This window comes from Phacochoerus africanus, chromosome 9, assembly GCF_016906955.1.
Source record: "Phacochoerus africanus isolate WHEZ1 chromosome 9, ROS_Pafr_v1, whole genome shotgun sequence".
Classification (NCBI taxonomy): domain Eukaryota; kingdom Metazoa; phylum Chordata; class Mammalia; order Artiodactyla; family Suidae; genus Phacochoerus; species Phacochoerus africanus.
Genome location: NC_062552.1, coordinates 96,350,957 through 96,373,085, shown reverse-complemented (window position 1 = coordinate 96,373,085; position 22,129 = coordinate 96,350,957). Strand labels below are relative to the sequence as shown.

Here is a 22,129-nt window from a genome sequence, read left to right as displayed (position 1 = left end):
TTGCTGTCCTCCTTTTCTTTATGCCTTTTTCTGCCTCTCTGGTCTTTTCTAGGTCTCTGGCCTGTCAGGAGGACCATTGGTGCTGCAGTAGAAGCCAGCGGCTAAGTCTCGTGTATGGCGTGGTTAAGGTTGCAGCCTCTCACCTCTGCCTTCCTCCATTTTGGGCTGATTACTTTTGTGCTCTTCCTGAATGGTCTTCGGGCAGAGGCTGGCGGCTCAGGAGATGTGCCCAGCCCAGGGCAGAACAATGAGTCTTGTTCAGGGTCATCGGACTGCAAGGAGGGTGTCATCCTGCCAATTTGGTACCCAGAGAACCCTTCCCTCGGAGACAAGATTGCCAGGGTCATTGTCTATTTTGTGGCCCTGATATACATGTTCCTTGGGGTATCCATCATTGCTGATCGCTTCATGGCATCTATTGAAGTCATCACTTCTCAAGAGAGAGAGGTGACTATCAAAAAGCCCAATGGAGAGACCAGTACAACCACCATTAGGGTCTGGAATGAAACTGTCTCCAACCTGACACTTATGGCCCTTGGTTCCTCTGCTCCTGAGATCCTCCTCTCTTTAATTGAGGTGTGTGGTCACGGGTTCATTGCTGGTGATCTGGGACCTTCTACCATTGTAGGCAGCGCAGCCTTCAACATGTTCATTATCATTGGCATCTGTGTCTATGTGATCCCCGATGGAGAGACTCGCAAGATCAAGCACCTACGAGTCTTCTTTGTCACAGCTGCGTGGAGCATCTTTGCCTACATCTGGCTCTATATGATCCTGGCAGTCTTTTCTCCTGGTGTGGTCCAGGTTTGGGAAGGCCTCCTCACTCTCTTCTTCTTTCCAGTGTGTGTCCTTCTTGCCTGGGTGGCAGACAGACGACTGCTCTTCTATAAATACATGCACAAAAAGTACCGTGCAGATAAACACCGAGGAATCATCATAGAGACAGAGGGTGACCACCCCAAGGGCATCGAGATGGATGGGAAAATGATGAATTCCCACTTTCTAGATGGGCACCTGGTGCCCGTGGAAGGGAAGGAAGTGGATGAGTCCCGCAGAGAGATGATCCGGATTCTCAAGGATCTGAAGCAGAAACACCCAGAGAAGGATTTAGATCAGCTGGTGGAGATGGCCAATTACTATGCTCTCTCCCATCAACAGAAGAGCCGCGCCTTCTACCGGATCCAAGCCACTCGTATGATGACTGGCGCAGGCAATATCCTGAAGAAACACGCAGCAGAACAAGCCAAAAAAGCCTCGAGCATGAGCGAGGTGCACACTGATGAGCCTGAGGACTTTGTCTCCAAGGTCTTCTTTGACCCGTGCTCTTACCAGTGCCTGGAGAACTGTGGGGCTGTGCTCCTGACAGTGGTGAGGAAAGGGGGTGACACGTCCAAGACTGTGTATGTGGACTACAAAACAGAGGATGGTTCTGCCAATGCAGGGGCTGACTATGAGTTCACGGAGGGCACTGTGGTCCTGAAGCCGGGAGAGACCCAGAAGGAGTTCTCTGTGGGCATCATCGACGATGACATTTTTGAGGAGGATGAACACTTCTTTGTGAGGCTGAGCAACGTGCGCATAGAGGAGGAGCCGCCAGAGGAGGGCACATCTCCCATGGTACCCAATAGTCTTCCCTTTCCTCGGGCCGTCCTGGCATCCCCTTGTGTGGCCACAGTCACCATCTTGGATGATGACCACGCAGGCATTTTCACTTTTGAATGTGACACTGTTCATGTCAGTGAAAGTATTGGTGTCATGGAGGTCAAGGTTCTGCGGACATCAGGTGCCCGGGGCACAGTCATCGTCCCCTTTAGGACAGTAGAAGGGACAGCCAAGGGTGGTGGTGAGGATTTTGAAGACACATTTGGGGAGCTGGAGTTCAAGAATGATGAAACTGTGTAAGTAACCTTTCCGCATTCCATCTCCCTCTACCCCCGCCACCTCCTTCTCTCCTTCTGCACCGCTTGTTAAAACTTCTCCTTGTATCTCTGTTAATGTCAAACTTTGGTTCCATCACAGGTATGCAGGATCAGCAGACACTCCTGCCAGGTTCAGCTTCCAAACTCTCCTTGAGTTTTCTCATTTGAAGTTGTTTGGGGGCAAGGAATCCCATGGCAGGATCTAAGGACACAGAACGTGTTGTCCGCTGAAACTCAAAAAGATGGCTGGTGAAGGTGGGGGGTGACAGAAGTTCTGAGACCAGATTTGGGGTAAATCTTGCGACTACACAAGAGCCACGAGACTGCTTGGGTCTCTTCTTCCTCCTCTTCTCAGGCCGAGGGCTTATATGAGCTTTGAAGCCAATCCTTTCCATCCTGAGACACTGATCACTCAATCAGGACATCCTCCAGAAAATGAGTGGCATTGGCTTTTTTTTTTCCCCCAGAACCATTGGCTTCCCCCCGCCCAATACCATATTGCAGTTGCATTGTATAGCCAGATTTCAGGCACCTCACCTTCAATTTGGAAATTGCAAAATTGATTGAAACTTGGCAGTCTCTTTAAACATGAACAGGCTCTTTTATGGTGTGAAGCTTGCCCAGTCTAGGTGAAATGAGTCACTAGAGCTTGGGTCCTGGAGGGATCTTGCAGAAGCAGAGCTCCCAGGGCAGTGGCCACCTGTCTTTAGTCATAGATCTGAGCTCCAAAATCTGGCCAAGCCATGGAGGAGACGTCTCTTAGGAATTGTGAGGGAAAAATACATCTGTGTGGTCATCTCTTTTCACAGGCCAGAACTCTGGTGACTGCCCAAGCTAGTCCTTCAGACACTGGGGAACTTGCACTTCTATTGCCTCTGTCACTCTGAGACCTCTCCTCGTTGAAATATCTTGTATTGGGCGTTCTGTGCTTTTCTCGGAGGATGGGTATCTTTGAAGAAGAAAACAGGTGGACTTTCCCCAGGGTTTGCAGCCTCTGAGAGAGTAGACTTTCCAGGATGGCCAAGAATGAAGGGGATGAGAAAGGGGAAGCTTGCCTCTGCATTCTTGCTCCCATCCACACGCAATAAGCAGTAGCAGGCGAAGGTGTGAAGCACATTGGAGGCATATAGGAAGTGAGGCATGTCAGACTGCGCCAAGAACCTGCTGAAAACACTTTGAGTGAGAAACGAAACCTCTCATCTGTGAAGTGGGAATAACAATACTTTCCTTGCCTAGAGGCAGGATCAAATCTATTTGTGGTTCCTTCCAGCTCTAGGATTTTCTGAACCATAGACATAGGCGCTCAGTGTAGATCATACTTGTACTAGCCAAAGATGGAACGGGGGGAGAATGTCTCCTAAAGTGAACTAGCCATTGACAAAATTGATTTATTAGGGCTCTGTCTAGTCATCTTGCTGGGAAGTATCATTACTTGTTAGCATAAACAAAACCCCGTCTTTGAGAGAATATATGTGCTCTGGGGAGAGTCTTGATGCCCACAAATGAAGGACAGGCCCTCACTGGTAGGAAAAGCGCCACAAAATTTCACATATATTTATGGCAATGTCAGTGTGTAAGAAGTTATTATCAGGCATAAAATAACATCAAGACCACAGCATTGGCCATAATTGGACAGACTTGTAGTTCCTCCTACTCACACTGAAGAGTTGGTGTTTTTTGTTTTTTGTCTTTTATCTTTTGTCTTTTAGGGCCGCGCCTGCAGCATATGGAAGTTCCCAGGCTAGGGGTTGAATCGGAGCTGTAGCCGCTGGTTTATGCCACAGCAATGTGGAATCTGAGCCACGTCTGTGACCTAACCAGAGCTCACAGCAACGCCAGATCCTTAACCCACTGAGCAAGGCCAGGGATCGAACCCGCTTCCTCATGGATACTAGTTGGGTTCGTTAACCACTGAGCCATGACGGGAACTCCCTAAAGAGTCGTTTTCGAGAGATCAGAAGCTTGGCTCCCAATTTCTTCATCTTGGAATTCCCATTGTGGCTCAGCGGTAATGAACCTGAATAGTGTCTATGAGGATGTGGGTTCAATCCCTGGCCCCCTCACTCAGTGAGTTAAGTATGGCATTGCCATGAGCTGTGGTGTAGGTCACAGATGTGGCTTGGATCTGGCATTGCTGTGAGCGTGATGTAGGCCAGCAGCTGCAGTTCCAATTCCACCCCTAGTCTGGGAACTTCTATGTGCTGTAGGTGCGGCCCTAAAAAGACAAAGCAAAAACCGAAAAACCAGTTTCTTCATCTCAATAATCAGGTGCGTACCTAGGATCTCTGAGTATGACTAAACCTTCCTCAAACCTATTTGTTTTCAGCTTAAGTACTATCTTCATGTAAGAGCCTTTTGAATGATTGCTTCTGGGTGATTGTGGTTCTAAATGTGTATCAATTTCCACACGTTTGAGATGCTTGTCCAGGTGTTCTAGGGTTTCCTGTCTCCTCCTCTGCATTATGTTTTAGACTTCAGTAGACTTTAGACTACCCTTTTGGTCTTCTTCATTGGAGGAGAATGAGTCCAAAAACCCTCTGGTCTCTTTTTTTACATCACAACCCCGCCTTTGATACTTTGTCATTTAACAACCAGAGGCCATATGATGCAGCAGAAAAACCATGGGCTCCGAGTGTAGTACGCTGGGTTAGTGTTCTGGCTCTACTGTGAATTCAACCATGTGGTTTGGGGAAATCTTATTCCCTTATGAGATTATTTCCTCATTGATAAAATGGGGATACTAATGCCTCTCTTGCAGGGCTGTCCTAATGATTCAAGATATTGTATGCAGTGTTCCTTGTACATGGTATATGCTCAGTAAACAAGGCCATTAATAGTAATATCAATGAGTTAACAGTGAATTAGCGATATTCTTCAGAGGACGCGGTTGCGATCACCAGGTTACTTGGTTCTCTGTGTGACCTTAATTAATAAGCATGCTAGTTTTTTGGTTTTCACAGAGATTACTAATCTAAACTCATAAAATATTAGAACCAGAAAGGACCCTAGAATATCTTCTAGCATAGTGTTTCTCAAATTTTAATGTGCTTGTGAGCCACCTGGGAGATCTTCCTAAAATGCAGATTTATGATTTGCTTTTTTTTTGCTTTTCTAAAATTTTTAAGTGATTTTTATTTTTTCCAGTATAGTTAGTTTACAGTGTTCTGTCCATTTCTATTATACAGCATAGTGACCCAGTCACACATATATACATGTTCTTTTTCTCACATTATCCTCCATCATGTTCCATCATAGTGTCTAGATATAGTTCCCTGTGCTATACAGAAGGATCTTATTGCTTATCTATTTCTCATCTATCTTTATAGACGTTCACAGATCTCTTCAATCCAGGGTGAATACCACAGGATTCATTCCAGCCTCCCCTTTTCTACATTTGTAGCTCTCTTATCTGACAATGAGAAGTCTGGCTCCTAGATTATGATTTAAAAGGTGGAGAGCAGGGCTTAAAATTCTGCATTTCTAGCAAGCTCCTGATGCTCTTGGTCCCAAGGTAGAGTTGCAAGGCCCTAAAGCTCTTGACCAAACCATGAAACCCAGGGAGAAAAGTGGCTTTTCAGATGACTTGTATAATTGCATCACGAATGCTTTGCTTTCCAGTTCCAGTGTCAGCTCTGTCTCAGCTGGAATCTAGCTCTTACCCCAAGACCCTGCTAATTGCGATCCCAATCTGGAAATTGAAATGGAAACCCTCCAGTTACTTAGACAGAAACTGTGTGGTGCCTGGAACAATTTCATTTTCTAATCCTCCCCTCTTGGTGTAGCTTTATTTGTCCACCAGGCCTGGTGGCATTGTCACTTTTGTCCTTACCATACTCCTCTGAATCTATTCAGGTTGAAGCCAGGCCTATGTTCTATCAGTAATATTAGGGCCATGAATTCAGTCATTTGGTTTTATGCTTTGCTTCTTCAAAGATGTCCTTAGCAGCCATGGTAGGATGCAAAAAACATGAACTTTGGAGTCTGACAAACAGGTGTGAATCCATCACTCACCAGCTGTGTAACTTTAACAAGTCACTTCAGCTGCCTGAGTCCCAGATATGCTGCTGGAACGATAGGAATAATATCTATCCTTCAAGATTGTAATAAGGACTACATACAAATATAAAGAAAATGCACTTTTAGCACAGTGCCTGCTCACAGAAGGTACTCAGGCGTTTAATAGACAATAATTAAATAGCTGCTACATACCAGGTACGGTACAAGGTACTGCAGAGAAATAAGTGAATAAGAAGAGCTGGCATTTCAGATTTCAAGGATCTGATTCTCCAGTGGAGAGGATACAAGGTGTACAGACAAATCAAAACACATGGGAGAAGTGGTATGGTTGAGGTAAATTTAATAGAAGGGGAGAGAAAGCTCCTCACTGTGTGACACCACTGTAGTTTTCAAAGTCACCTTCCTTAAGGATGTAGTAGTGAAGCAGATGAAGCAGGGAGTGGGTACATGATTTAGATCCAAGTTACAATAAACTCGTTGTATTGGGGAAGGATGCTATTGACACCTCCGTGATCAAGAGGAGTCCCTACCCCGTGGCCCCTGCTACAGCACGTCATGAGGATTATGACCTCTGAGCCTCCTGCAGATCATAACAAAACCTCACCACGATAAGGATGCTGGCCAGCACGTTAATCTCCCTCGCTGAACACGTGACGACTGGCTCCTGCAGCCCAGGCTCACAGCACACCTCTGCAAAACTGAGATTATTGCGGCTCCTCGACCTTTGGGGTCCCTGGGAGTAGTCAAAACCACAGATGTCAAGTAGGCAAATGGCAATACCTACTGGAATTAAATAGTTGTCCCGCACATTTTCCAACCAAATTAGAATGTAAGCACTGAAAGGTAGCTGATCGCTCACTTTTACACATTATGAAGCAGAGATTCAGAAATGCGGAACGACTTGTCCAAGACCCCACAGGGAGGTATGATAGAAAGTTAGGCTTGGAAAGGACTTTTTATTTAGATGCTACTGATTTAATGTCTCCTCCTCCTGATTTGGATTTTTCCGTTTTATTTTTACCCATCAGAATGTTAACTTCGGAAAGAATATGGAAATTCTTGGGCAAAAGATTCTCTGGAAGTTCATATCCAGGATTCTTATGTGACTAGTGTCTTAACTAAGAATAATAGTATGTTAAGGACTACTTTTAATCTCTTGGTTTATCTTGAATCTGTTCAGGAAGGAAAATATTGGAGCCCATAGGAAAAAAAAATTTTTTTAGAAAAGCTTTAGCTTAGTGATCTCTTACTGAAAATAGGTTATAAGTGTATCTGAGACATCTTTTGGTGATGGCAAACTTCAGGCCAGACCTTGTTCCATGAAATGATGAGATTTTTTTCAGAATGAGGCAGGGCATTCTCTTCTCCGGTACTTTCTCTGTAAAGTTTCAGAGAAACTTTCCATCCAAACCTATACAAATCTGGCATTATCCAAGACATAATTTTTACATTCTCCAGGTTGAATCGAGCATGGTGGGCTTTTTTCTTTTTCTCTGGCTCAGCAGAGTGCCAGGATAGGCTCTTTCTGGCTACCGAGGAAGATAATTTGCCTCTAGAATGCCCTTTCTGTGCTTGAAAAAAGTCACAAGCTGCCAGCTTAGTGAGGATGGGAATGGGGTGGGGGCAGTGGTTCTTCCGCCTTAGCTGGCATCCCCGCCTTTCTCCTTTCTTCTGCCTGCAGTGCCTGACCTCCGGTAACAGGATGTCTCCATAGCTTTAGGTAAACTGTCGGTCATCAGGACAACGGCTCCTGGAGCTGTGTTCTTGGCTCAGAGAGGTCCTCAAGAAGGGGATCCATGTCTGAGCCACTTGTTGAATGGCAGAGGGGTGGGGGGGCACTTAACAGTACAGGGGAACAGTTCAGGTAGGATTGTTCAACTGTAGTGCCCCCTCTTCTGAGCCCAGAGGAGTTACTGAAGGCTCTGTGGAGTCTATAGCCGAAGCTTTGGATTTCATGCCCAGAAAGGTCCCAGGCCCTGGTGGGGTTTTTTTGTTTGTTAGTTTGTGTTTTTTTTTCTTTTCTTTTCTTCTTCATTATTGAAACTGCCCAAGACTCTGTCAAAGAATGACATATTCCAACTCCAGGATCCATAAGAGCATCCCCAAGTATACGTACACCTTACATGGTGGTGAAGATCTCCAGGAAGTCCAGAGGCTTCCTCGTGAATCTCTTTGAGGGTCTAGGGGTACAATGTCCCCAGTGACACTGGATCCGGCAACCCCCCTTCTACCTGACCTGGCCAGGAACCATTTACAGCAGAGCAGCTATTGTGCCTGCCTTTGGCCTTCTCACATTGCTCTGCCCTTGGGTGTAAGGACACTCGAGTTGCCGGCTTAGAAATTCCACCAGGGAGAAGGTCACGTTGGGTTTGAGGAGGAAAACATACCTTGATTGTGGGGGATAACAGGCTGTTCTGTGCATTGCTTGGAATGATGCTAGTTGGGGGTTGGGGCTCAGGCAATAATACAGAAAGGACGGTGGCGAGCCTGCCCTGGGCCTCGCTTTCTTTGTCCCGACTCTTCCATCCCTTAAGGTCAAAGATTCCTCATTCACTAATAAGTATGATGCAAAGGGATACTTGAGCAGAGTGAGGTGGGTGAGTGAGGAGGGCTCTTCCTTGTTGAGCTTTCATCACCTCCCCAGGTGTATTTGGGTAATACCTGAGCACTCATTCCTTCTCCATCCTTTGGCTGTGACCTCATCAACTCCATGAGGAAGGGAGTATTTTTCAGAGCTGCAGTCTCCAGCTTATTCAAAGTGTCATTTTCCTGTTTTTTTTCACCAAGAGAAACTAAACTGTGTTTCCAGAACCCAATCTGAAGCCCTGGCATAGAGCCCATAGTATATAACTGATAGTTGGAGAGAGAGAATCCCTTGACCTGCAAAGTCCCTGTAGTTTAATTGTGATTTATCCAGAACTATTCTGCAGGAATCACCTACTTTGAGGATTTTGCTAAAAGACCATGGGGAAAAGTGCTGGGTGAACATTTCTCAGGTGACGTGATATTTCTCATTCATAGGGATTATAAGCCCACCTCTACCCCCTACCAGGTACCCATGGAGGGTGTGACCTGGATAAGTCAAGAAGAAGATCAAATTGAAAGGAAAATGTATTCATTATGAAAAAAATGTTTTTCTGAAAACTGAGTCTCCACTAGGTATGTGTATATGTTTAAATTCAGTTATCAGTGTGGCTCCATCCTGATGCTCTCCAGCTAGGGTTTGGCCTGCATGGACACAGCCTGGTTAATCTGCCCTTGCCTGAGCCCAGTTCACTTATCACTTGGTGGCAAGGCTTCATGAAGAACCCTTGATAGCCCTTGTTATGATAGACAGTGCTCTATTATAGGTTCTTTAGTTGCTGCTTTCAAAACGAGTGACTTTTTTTTTGGCCGCCCCGTGGCATGTGGAGCTCCCAGGCCAGGGATCAGATCCAAGCCACAGTCTTGACCTAAGCTACAGCTGTGGCCATGGCAACGCCAGATCCTTAACCCACTGTGCTGGGTGGGTGACCGAATCCATGGCCCAGCACTCCCAAGATGCCACCGATCCAGTTTCACCACAGCTGGAGCTCCTCGAGTGACATGTTGATAGTAATTTGCCACTCAGAATATGGCTGTGGGGAGTTCCCGTCGTGGCGCAGTGGTTAATGAATCCGACTAGGAACCATGAGGTTGCGGGTTCAGTCCCTGCCCTTGCTCAGTGGGTTAACGATCCGGCGTTGCCGTGAGCTGTGGTGTAGGTTGCAGACGCGGCTCGGATCCCGCGTTGCTGTGGCTCTGGCGTAGGCCGGCGGCTACAGCTCCGATTCGACCCCTAGCCTGGGAACCTCCATATGCCTCGGGAGCGGCCCAAGAAATAGCAACAACAGCAACAACAACAATAACAACAACAAAAAAACAAACAAACAAAAAAAGAATATGGCTGTGGAACAAATTATGGTTTACAGATGCCTCATTCTGCCATTTCTCCCTAGAAGTCCATCTTTTTCCAGAGCTCTTGGTCTTGATTTTTGGTCCCCTTTTTGGTCTTCTCCTTATATAGCCCATGTCATTTCTGCTTGTGACCCCCCCGGCCCCCTGACCCTCTTTTTCTGGGCTGAGGTGATGGAAGGTACAGAGCCCTGGCTGTAAATCTTCTGTGTTTAATTTATTTCCCTGCTCTTACCTTACTTTCTGTTTGTATACTGTTTTCTTATTTTTGCCCTCTCTTCTTAATTTTTTTCAAGTTTATTTTTTGTTTATTTGGTTTTTTTTTTTAGGGCCGCACCTGTGACACATGGAGGTTCCCAGGCTAAGGGTCAAATTAGAGCTGTAGGTGCTGGCCTACACCACAGCCACAGCAACGAGGCATACGAGCCACATCTGCAACCTACATCACATCTCGTGGCAACGCTGGATCCTTAACCCACTGAGCAAGGCCAGGGATCGAGCCTATGTCCTCATGGATGCTAGTGAGATTCATTTTTGCTGAGCCACGGTGGGTACTCCTCAAGTTTATTTGTTAAATTTTTATTAGAGTATAGTTGATTTACAGTGTTGTGCCAATTTCTGCTGTACAGCGTAACGACCCAGTCATTCATATATATATATATGTATGTATATGTATATGTATATATATGTACACACACACACATTCTTTTTCTCATACTATCTTCCATCATGTCTGTCCCAAGAGATTGGACATAGTTCCCTGTGCTGTACTGTAGGACCTCATTGCTCATCCATTCTAAATGTAATAGTTTGTAATAGTTTAAACTCCCCTTCCATCCTACTCTGCACCCCCGCCCCCACCCACCTTGGCAACCACAAAGTCCTCTGCTGCCTCTCTTCTTTCTCTGCTGCATATGCTCTAGGCACTGCATGTGCTGTGGTTTCCACTCCTGCTTGTGCTCAGTGCCTTCCTCCCCGCATCCTCGAGTCCTCCCTCCTCTTTTATTCTTATCCTATCCCCTACATCCTCTTCCTTCACACTTTTGGCATCTGTACTTCAGTTGCCTTCTGTTTACTGTCTGATTGATGATTCTTTGAATGACCAAGAAGGAGCTGTGAGTATCCCTCAAGAAAGCCCAGCATTTGGACAAAGAACTAGCCATGTGGGGAGTTCCCATGTTGGCCCAGCGGTAACGAACCCAACTGGCATCCATGAGGACATGGGTTCCACCCCTAGCTCCGCTCAGTGGGTTAGGGATCTGGTATTGCCATGAGCTGTGGTGGTGTGGGTATCAGATGCAGCTCAGATCCGCATTGCTCTGGCTGTGATGTAGGCTGGCAGCTACAGCTCTGATTCACCCGCTAGCCTGAGAACTTGCAAATGCGTGGGTGTGGCCCTAAAAAGACAAAAAACAAAACCAAAAAAAACCCAGACAAACAAAAATCCTAGCTGTGTGAGGACACCCAGAAGACTGATATCTCCCAGGAAACAAGCCACTCGCTCTGGTGCTTTTTTCCCCCTTCACCACAAAGTGTTTGTATGTTAAGACAAGAAGGTTGAATTGTAAGGATCCAGCATAGACTGGAACTGGTATGAGAAAGCCATCTGAGGCTGTGAAGCCCTAGGGACAACCTACTCTTTCTGATGCTCTCCCTCTAGGCCACCTGGTCTCTGCCTCCTGCTTCCCTCTGTGGCCCTCTCCCTTACTGCTTCCAGCTCATCATGGTACCTCCCAGCCCAGCAGTCCTATCTCAGAGCTCTTATCTGGAAAGATCTTTCTATTCTTCTAGCTCACATTCCGAAGGGACAGAATCTGCTGTCCCTCTACCCCATCCCACCCCGTTTTTTTCTCCAACTTAATTGTGTCAGAGCCCTCTGGCCAGACACATGTTGGCTGCCCTGTGTCAAACCAAGTTATTGGCCATCCCAACTTGGCAGTTCACTTGCCATAACTGGGTGGTGGGGTGGGAAAATGAAGTTGCCAGGGGTTTCCATGTAAAGCTCCCTGAGCCGTTGTGTCTTTAAGTGGTGGACAGTGCTACTGTGGGAAGGAAGTCCCTGATGAGACAATAATCCGTCACCTCAAAACAATACAGTGTATGAGGTTTCCAGTGCCTTGGAGAGAGCGCTGATTTGACAGTGGTCAATGCTGGGGCTGTAGGCTGGAGAAGAGGAGAAACAGCCACCTCTGGAGCCCTCAGCCCTACTGTATTCATCAAGCTGACCACAGACTCAGAGGCCAAGAGTTAACTGGCCTCTGCCCAGATCAACAGAAACATTCCTAGGAGATGATGCTCAGTGGCACAGATCTCCAGGCTACCAGGGTCACTCCTCCCCCTTCGCCCTCTTCTGGTGCGTCCTCTCTGGGAGACCAGCGTCAGAGGATAATCTGCTGTCATTTTCAGGTGCACTATTTGGGTACTGAGTCACTTTCAAAACCTCTTCCTGGGTTTGGGTTTCCAGAGCAGCCTGTGTTCCCGACCAACACAGAAAGCTTCCCTGCTCCTCATGCTTGCCAGGGATAGAATGACAGTCTTTCCCTGCCCACCCCTCCCCTGCTAGACAGCTGCTCAGCTGGACTTAGCCTGATCCGGCAGGCACCCCCACCCCCTTATCATTGCCGCTGCAACTTGATGCCTTTCCAGGAACTCCCTGGAAACCAGAGTCTTCTTCTCTCCAGGTGGCACAGTGTGTGACTCTGTCAGGTTCCCTGTGTCCCAGGGCACAGGGCTGGGTGTAAATAGGACTCTTTGTGTGTCAGCTCCAGTCAGTTGGTTGTGGTTGTCCAAGGGGCCATCTTGGAAAGAATTTTTGAGGCTGTACCTGGACTCGACTATGGATGTGACAAGAAAAGCCAAATATCTGCCAACTCTCATCCTGGGATGAGAGATGGAAAGAACTTCATGGGATAAACGAAGTAGGAGTCTCCATTATTAGTATAAAGCTGCCACTGTCTCTCTAATACTGGGCCAGTCCTACAGGGAGAACCTCATTCAGTCACTCTCTTCTTCATCCTGTTCTCTAGGACAGAACCTTCTAGTCCCTGGATGAATCCACGGTGACATAAATCCTCACAGGACACGTGAAGCAGATACCTTCTTGTCAGACTAGAATCTTCCAGAACCCTTGCTAACCCAGTGGGTTTCATAAACCAGACTAGTGGTTCCCAACCAGCCCCCGCCACAGGCCATTTTAATGACCTACCCCTCCTCATGGAACCCATGTGTCAGAACATTCTTACATTAAAATTAGTTTTCCATTTTCTTTGTAAAATACAGCAAAAGATAATGAGTGTTACCACAATGAGTTAATATAGTTCTAGCCAAAGTAGAGAGAAATGACATTTTAATTAAACTGTGTGGACTGTTAGAAGAAGACATACTTTCTATTTTGGGGCTTAAAGGGAGAGAATAAACACAACCACAGGCTGACTTTCAAAGGAACTAACTGATGTAAAATTTTGAAACTATTAGGCACTTATTTTTTAAAGATGTTTTTAAGAGGGTGACCACCTCCCCCTCCAGGGGAGATCAGACTATTCTGGAGACTATATCAGAATATAGGGCCCAGTATTGGTTGTCTAGGCTTCAGCATGGTTCAGACCTTAGGGGAAGATTACTGTTGTTGCTTTTACGTAGTCCAACTTCTAATATTTATATGAAAACATAAAATCCCGCTTGTAAAAGTAAAGGATTTGTCATACCTTTAGGGTTAATAGTATCATTTTCTTCTGATTAGGCAACTGAGTTTAAGAAATATTAAGTAATATACCTTAGAACACAGAGCTTTTAAGGGTTAAGTGTCTGAACCTAGATCTTCTGATTATAAATCACATATTCTTTCAACTATGTTACACATGTTTGCGTCAGAATAAGATGATGAAGCTGAAAGCAGCAGGCTTTTTCTCCTCATATGGAAGGAGTTAAGAGGGCTTTGGGCACTCTTCCTTAACAGTAAGAGTTGGCTGTCCTTTAATTCAGGGGCAACTGGCCCCAAGGAATTTGGCAAGGGCCAAATAAACTCCTTAATGCCCAGCTCAGAAGTCTGGACTCATCACTCTTGACTGCTGGCTCATACCCACCCTTGCCCAGGCCGGTGGACAGAGGATCCTTGTTTGAGTCACTTAACCATCAGGAACTACCAGCAGATGATCCTTTGGCCGACTGCCTGGGGAACAGGGCAAGGCTGGCTCAGGACCATGTGTTCCACTTGAGGGGGCCTCTTTGATGCTGTGTCCCCTTGGTGTCTGAGGGCATCGAGGACCATGGGTTAGAGGAGGAGGACAGTAAGCGCAAGCCCATGGGTCTCAGCTACAACCCCTGGAGAGTCTATAAGAGCCCTCCAGATCTAGGGTCTGAAGCAACTGGGGAGCAGAGGTGGGGAGATGGGTGCCAGTTGCTCAGGGTACAATCAGCAGACACTCATGGAGCTCATACTGTGGGCTGGACCCAGTGAGAAGAGGCACCATCCCAGTCTGGCAGGGGAGGGAGTGCCGGTGAGAGTTGCCATAGAAGAGGGTCCACGAACCTGCAGCCGCACACAGGCACTTTGGTTGGGATTCACTTTGGAGTCCCTGCAGGTGACTTGCACATCCCTCCTCCTGTCCACTCCCCAAGTCGCGTTAAGAAGGAGGGCTGATCGGCTCTGGCTGGTGGGGTGTGCCTGGACAGAAGTACAAGTTGACCTCAAGACTAAACAGTCCCCAGGCAGGCTCTGTCCTCAGATCAGAGCAGCACTTGGCTCTCATCTCACATCAGAGGGACACAAAAAAATGTCTCTCGAATGAGTGAATAAATGAATGAATGAATGAATGAATGAAAAGAGTGAACTCCTGGCCTGTCCTCTGACTATACCACCTCCGGGTTGCAGCAGGCCTGGGGGGCCTGGGGCTGGAACACGCTTCTTAGGTATGAGGACCCGGGAGGGCCACCACCCCGCACTCTCCTACCTTCCTCTTCTCTGTCAGTGTCACTGAGATCTACAGAGCCCTCTGGGTTCGGGCACCTGAGCTCCTCCACAGCCTGACGGCTGCCCAGCGCTGGTTCCTCAGAGGGTCTGTTCCGGGACTACTTGGCTACCTCTGAGCTCAGGCTGTCTTTGATGCTCAGGAGACACCCCGTAATTCAATTAGGCGCTTTCTCCAGGGAGCGTGTAATTATGTCCTATCTGGGCCTTGTAATGACAGCCCCCTGCCACGGCGCAGGGAGCTGCCCTGCTCAGCTGCCCGGAACCTTTCACTGGGAGGGAACTAATCTGCTTAGCCCAGCTTGGATGCAGCTCTGCACAGCACCTCCCTGCAGGCCTCAGAAACGAGTCCCCGCTAGCAGAAAGGGGCTGCCCCCAGGGGGACCTGAGGGTTCGTTCCGTTCCGCTCTGCTCTTTGCCATGAGCCGCCCTGCCCGGGACTGTTCCTGGATGAGTGGGAAGCTGAGAGAGCTTCATTCCCCTTTGACGGCCAGAGCCCCTGGGTATCCGCCAACCCGCCTGGGGGTTAGAAGGAAGATGAAAGGAGACCGAAGGCATTCGCCTGTTTTCCACATTAGCTTGGGGAGGAGGGATGTAAGATGAGTTACCTGGCGTTCTACCTGGATAATTCAAGAGCTGCACTGTGGGAGGAGTGGGGCTTGGTCTGTTTTGAGCTGTGGGGGAAGTTGCCTCTGTTTTCTGCATGGGGCTTGATTTCTGTGGAGTGCTTTAGATGCAGGGGTGATGCCTTGGTCTGACATGGATGCTGCCCAGGGTGGGCTCTCCCTTCCACCCCCCACTTGCCTCAAGGTTCACCTGAGCCCTCCTCCTGAGGAAGCTAAATCCTCTCCTTGATGTTACATGCCATCTTCCAGGCATGCCATTGGCAAGCTGTGCTGGGTTGAATAGAGATCCACCCCCCTCTTAAATTCACCACCATTCAGAACCTCAGGATGTGACCTTATTTGGAAATAGAGTCGTTGCAGACTTAGTTACAGTGAGGTTATACGCAATCAGGGTGGCCCTAGAGCTATACTAGGCCTTAAAATAAGGACCCCTGACAACAGAGCTATACTAGCCATTAAAATAAGGACCCCTGACAACAGAGATGAAGTTGCAGAGTGATGCAGCTCCCAGCCTAGCGACACCAAGGATCACTGGCAAACATCAGAAGCCAGGAGAGAAGCAAGGACTAGATTCCCCTCAGGACCTCTGAGGAAGGAATCCACTCTGTTGACACCTTGATTTCAGGCTTCTAGCTTCCAGATCTATGAGAGTGTAAATTTCGGTTGTTTTAAGGCGCCAAGCTTATGGTAATTTGTTTCAGCAGCTTCAGGACACTCATACCCATAATGCCTGCTCTGGACTTCGGCAAGTGAGTGAGGGATGTCACACTGATGGTCAAAGAACTGGCGGTGGGAAGAGCATTTCTTGTGGGGTTAGCTGTCCTCAGGACACTGACCCACAGCTGCTGAGGTGGAAGGTGGCCAGAGCTCATTTAACGGCTTTGTTATATGTGGGCCGTAACTGTAAACCTTTTCAATTCTTGTTTGCCCGTCAGGTGCGAGTCCTCCCCAAATAATCCACCTAATGCTCCATGAACTGCATACCCATTTCTGCTTTTCCACCCTTCTAACAGCTAAACTCTGGGCCTTTGAAAACAGTGCCCCATGGTGTAGTTAAGAGTCATTTGTCTCTTGACCAGGGAGGCCAGAAAGGGCCCATTCTCCATGCCTTCCTTCCCTTGGGTGTTCCCTGGTGCATTGCAGTTGGCGCTGAGGTCCAGGTGTGTTACCTGCTTCCCTCTGCAAAGCAAGGTGAGCCTGGCTGGGAAAGAAATGGGCCCGCCCTGGGCAGCCTAAGAGCCAGTGAGCCATGGCTGTCTGTGATGAAAGGAAGGCAGTGCTGCTAAGCGAGGGGGGCACTGAATGAGTGTCAGGGAGCTGGAAGACAGAATTTCGGATTATAGTTCACACGGTGAACTTGCCAGTAACAGAAGTGTGAGAGCAATGATGTGGGCAGGAGCCCATATAGATAGAGGCAGTAAGAGAGCAAAGTGGTTGCATGCATAGACTGGGAGTCACATGAACCAAGTTGTAATCCCAGCTTGGCTACTTACTGGTGATGGGATCTGGGAAACGTTACCTCGCCTTTCACTTTACTCATCCATGAGTAATAGCAGTACCTGCCTTTAGGGTTGTTGTGAGGATTAAATACGACTATAAAACATTTTAACATCATGCCAAGTCTCAGTTACTCATCGGCCCTTCATGTGCCAGTTATTTGTTAAGGAATTAAGGAATCTTGGCCATGTCACAGCTGTTCTGACCTGTGGGCCAGTGTTTTGCTCAGGTTCCCCCATCAGTTATTATATTCCCCACCGGGCCCAGGGTGAGCTTTTAGGAAGAGATAGTCGATCTAAAGATAGAAAATCCAAGAATTTTGTCTGGAGGAAAGTGGAGGAAAATATCATTAGCCAGGTTCTTTGACTATGTCAGGGGATCTGACAGGCTTCTCTCCAAGCAGAGAGCAGCCCCGGGCAGGGGTGGAAGGTGACTTTGGGGTTGATCCTTCTGCATCCTGATGTGGACTTTGTTGAATTTTGTGGGGAGATGAAGGGAAAGAAAGAAGGAATGTGGAGAGAGATGGAAAATAAAAGGAGAGGGAGGAAAGGAGGAAGAAGGGCTGGGAGGAGGATGGACATTCTTATCTGGAGGATAATTACATATGAAACCACTTGCTAGGGGGCCTCTGGGGCTGGAATGACTACAGTAATTACACTAGGGCTCCCAAGGGAGTGTCTCTGAGCAGCAAGTGGGCGGTGTTGCGATGTCTCTTGCCCGACCCACTTTCCAGGCCCCACGGTCACCCTGCACCTCAGAGCTTTTCACTGATCAGGGGGCTCAAACAGGACAATGACTCAGAGCACAGGGCTCCTGTGATGAAAAGCAAAGTCTGTCCATCCTGGGCTCCTTCAGTTGGCGAGGTCTGCTCTTTTTTAAAAAATTTATTTTATTGAAGTGTACTGTGTTAATTTCTGCTTACAGCAAAGTGATTCAGTTATAATACACACGTATATATACACACGCATATATATTATACACACACACACACACATATATATGTACACATTCTTTCGCATATTCTTTTCCATTACAGTTTATTACAGAGTATTGAATATAGTCCCCTGTGCTATACAGCAGGACCTTGTTTATCCTGGAGAGCTGCCCTGCTTTTGATGGCCAGGTGATTTGGAGCAAGATAAGCAGCTCTACCAAAGTGCTGGCCAAGGTGCTGTCCCTTCCCTCCCCCACCCCTCCAGCCACCCCACATGGGGAAGTTCCGTGACTAAAGAATTAAATAGCCTCCCGCCTGATTCTGCTGTTCCCAGTCAGGGCCTCCTACCTTTTTTTTTCGTCTTTGTGTGTAAAGATGACTCACCCTTACTTTTGTCTCACAAAAGTGAGGCAGTTTTCTGTCGTCTAATGAAATGCCAGGTAACAATATTGCCACTTATTTAGTACTTCCTCTGTGCCAGGTACTCTGCCAGGTGTGTGACATGAATCGTTTGTGATCCTGACACTAATCCTGCAATGGTGTAACCCCACCCCAGCCCTGGCCACTCTGTCTTGTGCTTCCTCTTTCATAGGACAGGGTATCACTAGGTCAAAGGCAGAGATTTGAAGATTAAGCTTGGATTTCATGGGTGTTCATCCTTCCCACAATGGTGCAGAGCCCTTAACTAAAATCTCCTGTGGTTGAGGCACGAATGTGGCCGCTGACGTTGCTCCCTCTGGCTTTGGACATCAAGCTGTTGGATTCTTGCCTTGACAGTGTCCCCAGTCACATCTCTTCCCGCTCAAGAAATCCTTGCCTGCAGAAGTCTTGGCTTCTTTCCTACTTCTGGTCTCTGACCTGGCATTTCCTAACTACTAGTTAAGACTTGTTCTTGCATATGCTGGTTGAATCATATGTAATCCATTTGTGGGTATAACAGTCATAATGGCAATTTCATGTGGTTCACCCAATGCTAGGGACCAGTGTTCTTAGTGTACCCCATGTGAAGGCTGTCCCCTCCCCTAATTCCCTCTGTTTCCTGAGAAAGAGGAGATAAAATGCTTGCCCACGCCCATCCTTCATCTCCCAGCACTGAGAGACTCCCTGAAGAGACTCCCTTTGGGTTAAGACTCTCACCTTAGCCATTGTAATCTGAATGTCTTTCATACCCCCTTCTGCCAGCCCTCTCTGCCCATGACAACCAACAACAAGTGAGCCAGCAAGCAAACAAAACCCCAACATAGTATGGTATTTCATAGTCTAAAGGACAAGAACATCCGCTTTGGAGGCAGGTAGACCTGTGTTTTAGTCCTGACTCAGCCACTCCTTAGCTGTGAGTCTTAGTTTTCTACTGCTGCGTAACTACCACCAACAACATTGATTTATTATTGCTCAGTTTCTGCGGCTCAAGAGTCTGGGCACAACTCAGCTGTGGTCAAGGTGTCAGCTGGGGCTGCTCTCTTATCTGAGGCTCAGGGATCTTTTGCAAGTTCAGGTGGTTGCTAGCAGAATTAATTTCCTTGCAGCTATAGAACGCATGGTTTCCTTCTTCAAGGCAAGCTGGAGATTTACCTTTTAAAGGGCTTGTCTGATTAGGAGGGGCCCACCCAGGATAATTTCCCTTTTTTTAAGTCATGGCTTAAAAGTCAACTAAGTAGGAACTCTAATTATATCTACAAAATCCCTTCAATTTGCCTTGTAACATGTTCATGACATATAAGCATGTTCACTGGTGTCACTCACACTTGAAGGATGGCATTATATAGGGCACGTGTGGTGGGAAGGGGAAAGGCTCTTAGGGCCGCATTAGAATTCTGCCTACAGTATTGCATGGCCTTAGGTAAACTGCCTCATCTCTTTAAGATGTAGTTTTCTTACCTGGAGAAAAGGGCAGTAAGACCAGCCATACAGAGTTATTATAAAACCTGACGAGATATAATACATTGAAAAGAGTGGCAGACAGTAGACACAAGTACATGATTTCCTACTTGGCCCTCCTTTTGTTGTTCATCCATCCTGTAGTTTCTGTGATTTGAAATACCGTAGGAAGCCAATCCAAGTGGTCAAACTTGTACCAAAAAGTATAGTCGATTCTCATTATTTGAAGTAGTTAACATTCCATAAAGTTGTTGCAAACACTGAATTGGTGAATACTGAAGCATTACTTATGGGGGAAATGCAGGTGAGTTCTTGTGAGCCTCTGGTCACATTTTCACCAACTGACCAGTACCTAACCTTGTTTTATGTGTGTTTCTATTTAATAATGGTTCTTTCTTTCTTTCTTTCTCCTTTCTTCCTTCCTTCCTTCCTCCCTCCCTCTCTTTCTCTCTCTTTCTTTTCTTTCTTTCTTTCTTTTTCTGGCCAGACCCACAGCACATGGAAGTTCCCAGGCCAGGGCTCGAACCTAAGTCACAGCTGTGACCTACATCACAGCCGCAGCCATGGAACACCAGCAAATGGTTACTTAATATCTGCTGTTGTTTCTTTAACCCTCGACTCATGGCCAACAGTACTATAATTCATGCCTTGAATGAAGCTTATAAGGTGCATAACAGCCTTCCTGCCTTTGGGAATACTGGGTAGCATTTCAGCACTAGGTTTGGGGCCATTTTAAAATAGCAGAATCACCAACAAACCCCCACAAAAATGTAAAAAAAAAAATGTGGCACCAAATGGACTACAAAAAGGACATTTGTTTGTGGCATGAGATGAAAAAAGAAGGCAGAGCATCACCTTATTCGACCTCACCTGGGAACCTGTGACCCAAATTTTATAAATGTATAACATTTAATATATTTTATATAGATATTAAATTACAAATATATACATGACAGGTAATTTTTAAAACTTTTACTAAAGTATATTTGATTTACAATCTATTAGTTTCCAAAATACAGCAGTGATTCAGTTAAACATGTGTGTGCATATATACTTTTTCATATTCTTTTCTATTATGATTTATCACAGGATATTGAATATAGTTCCCTATGCTTGTTTATCCATTCTATATATAATAGTTTGCATCTGCTAATCCCAAACTCCCAATCCATCTCTCTTCAAACCCTCTCCCCATCGGCAACCACAAGTCTGTTCTTTATGTCCGTGAGTCTGTTTCTGTTCTGTAGTTAGGTTCATCTGTGTCCTATTTTAGATTCCACATATAAGTGATATCGTATGATATTTGTCTTTCTCTTTCTGGCTTACTTCGCTTAGTATGATAATCTGTAGGTCCATCCATGTTGCTGCAAATGGCATTATTTCATTCTTTTTATGGATGAGTAGTATTCCATTGTGTATATGTACCACCTCTTCTTAATCCAGTCATCTGTTGATGGACATTTAGGTTGCTTCCATGTCTTGGCTATTGTGAATAGTGCTGCTATGAACATTGAGGAGCATGTATCTTTTCAAATTATATTTTTGCCTGGATATATGCCCAGGAGTAGGATTGCTGGATCATACGGCAGCCCTATTTTTAGTTTTTTGAGAAGCCTCCATGCTTAAAAGAGGTAGGTTATTTTTTTCCTCAAATTTTTTCTCGTGTTTTTTCAATGCCTAGATCCAGGAGCTGGAGCGAGGGTCAGAACCAAAGACCCTCCTTCCTTTTCCCTTGCTGGGCCTCTCAATACATTTTACAACTCTTCTAAGGCACCATTAAAAAAGAGAAACTAAGTCAATACTGATTTTTAAAAAGCCCATTTGCCCATCACTCTGTATTAAGAGGTGAAATGTTCTAGGGGAGCCTTCTGAAGACAGGATGCCAGCCCCCATGGCCTCACTGAAGACCCAGATTCCTGCCCAAGGTACTTTGGCTTGAGCTTCCCAGCCCTGGCATTGTGGGTGTTCCAGGTCTCCCACTGCTCAGAGTGGGGAAGACATCCGCAGCCCGCGTTCTATTTCAAAGAACAGTGGCCGGAGCTGGATGTGAGTTGGCCAGACAAAGATGCCTCTTCCTTTCTTTCTTCTGTCTGTGGTGACAGATTGCAACCAGCTCTGGCTGGCGGCCGCTTTGAGGCACAGTCGAAGTGTTCCAGAGGACATCTTACACCGAATCTCTAATTCCGACGCTGTCCTGACACGCTGCCTTCCAGCTCTGCCTTCTTACCTTAGACTCATCTGCTTTAAAGCCAGCTTGGCCAAGCACCTGTCTTGGCGACTCCTCATGAGTGACACCGCAACCCTCCCCTTCCTACTCTGTTAACTACAGAACCCAGAAGCTGTGTGTCCTGGGCAGCAG

At 46.7% G+C, this 22,129-nt stretch overlaps 1 protein-coding gene across 8 annotated transcripts in view; it reads left to right on the top strand.

Moving 5' to 3' along the window:
* SLC8A3 (solute carrier family 8 member A3) overlaps positions 1–22,129 on the top strand; it is a 153,736-nt gene that overhangs the window by 21,716 nt on the left and 109,891 nt on the right. For all 8 annotated transcript variants that reach the window (XR_007137085.1, XM_047796536.1, XM_047796539.1 and 5 more), the window contains exon 2: positions 53–1,898. Coding sequence is in view for 7 of the 8 variants with exons in the window: in XM_047796536.1 (XP_047652492.1) it covers positions 115–1,898 (1,784 nt within the window). In the remaining variant the exon portion in view is untranslated. The remainder of the gene's footprint in view (positions 1–52; positions 1,899–22,129) is intronic.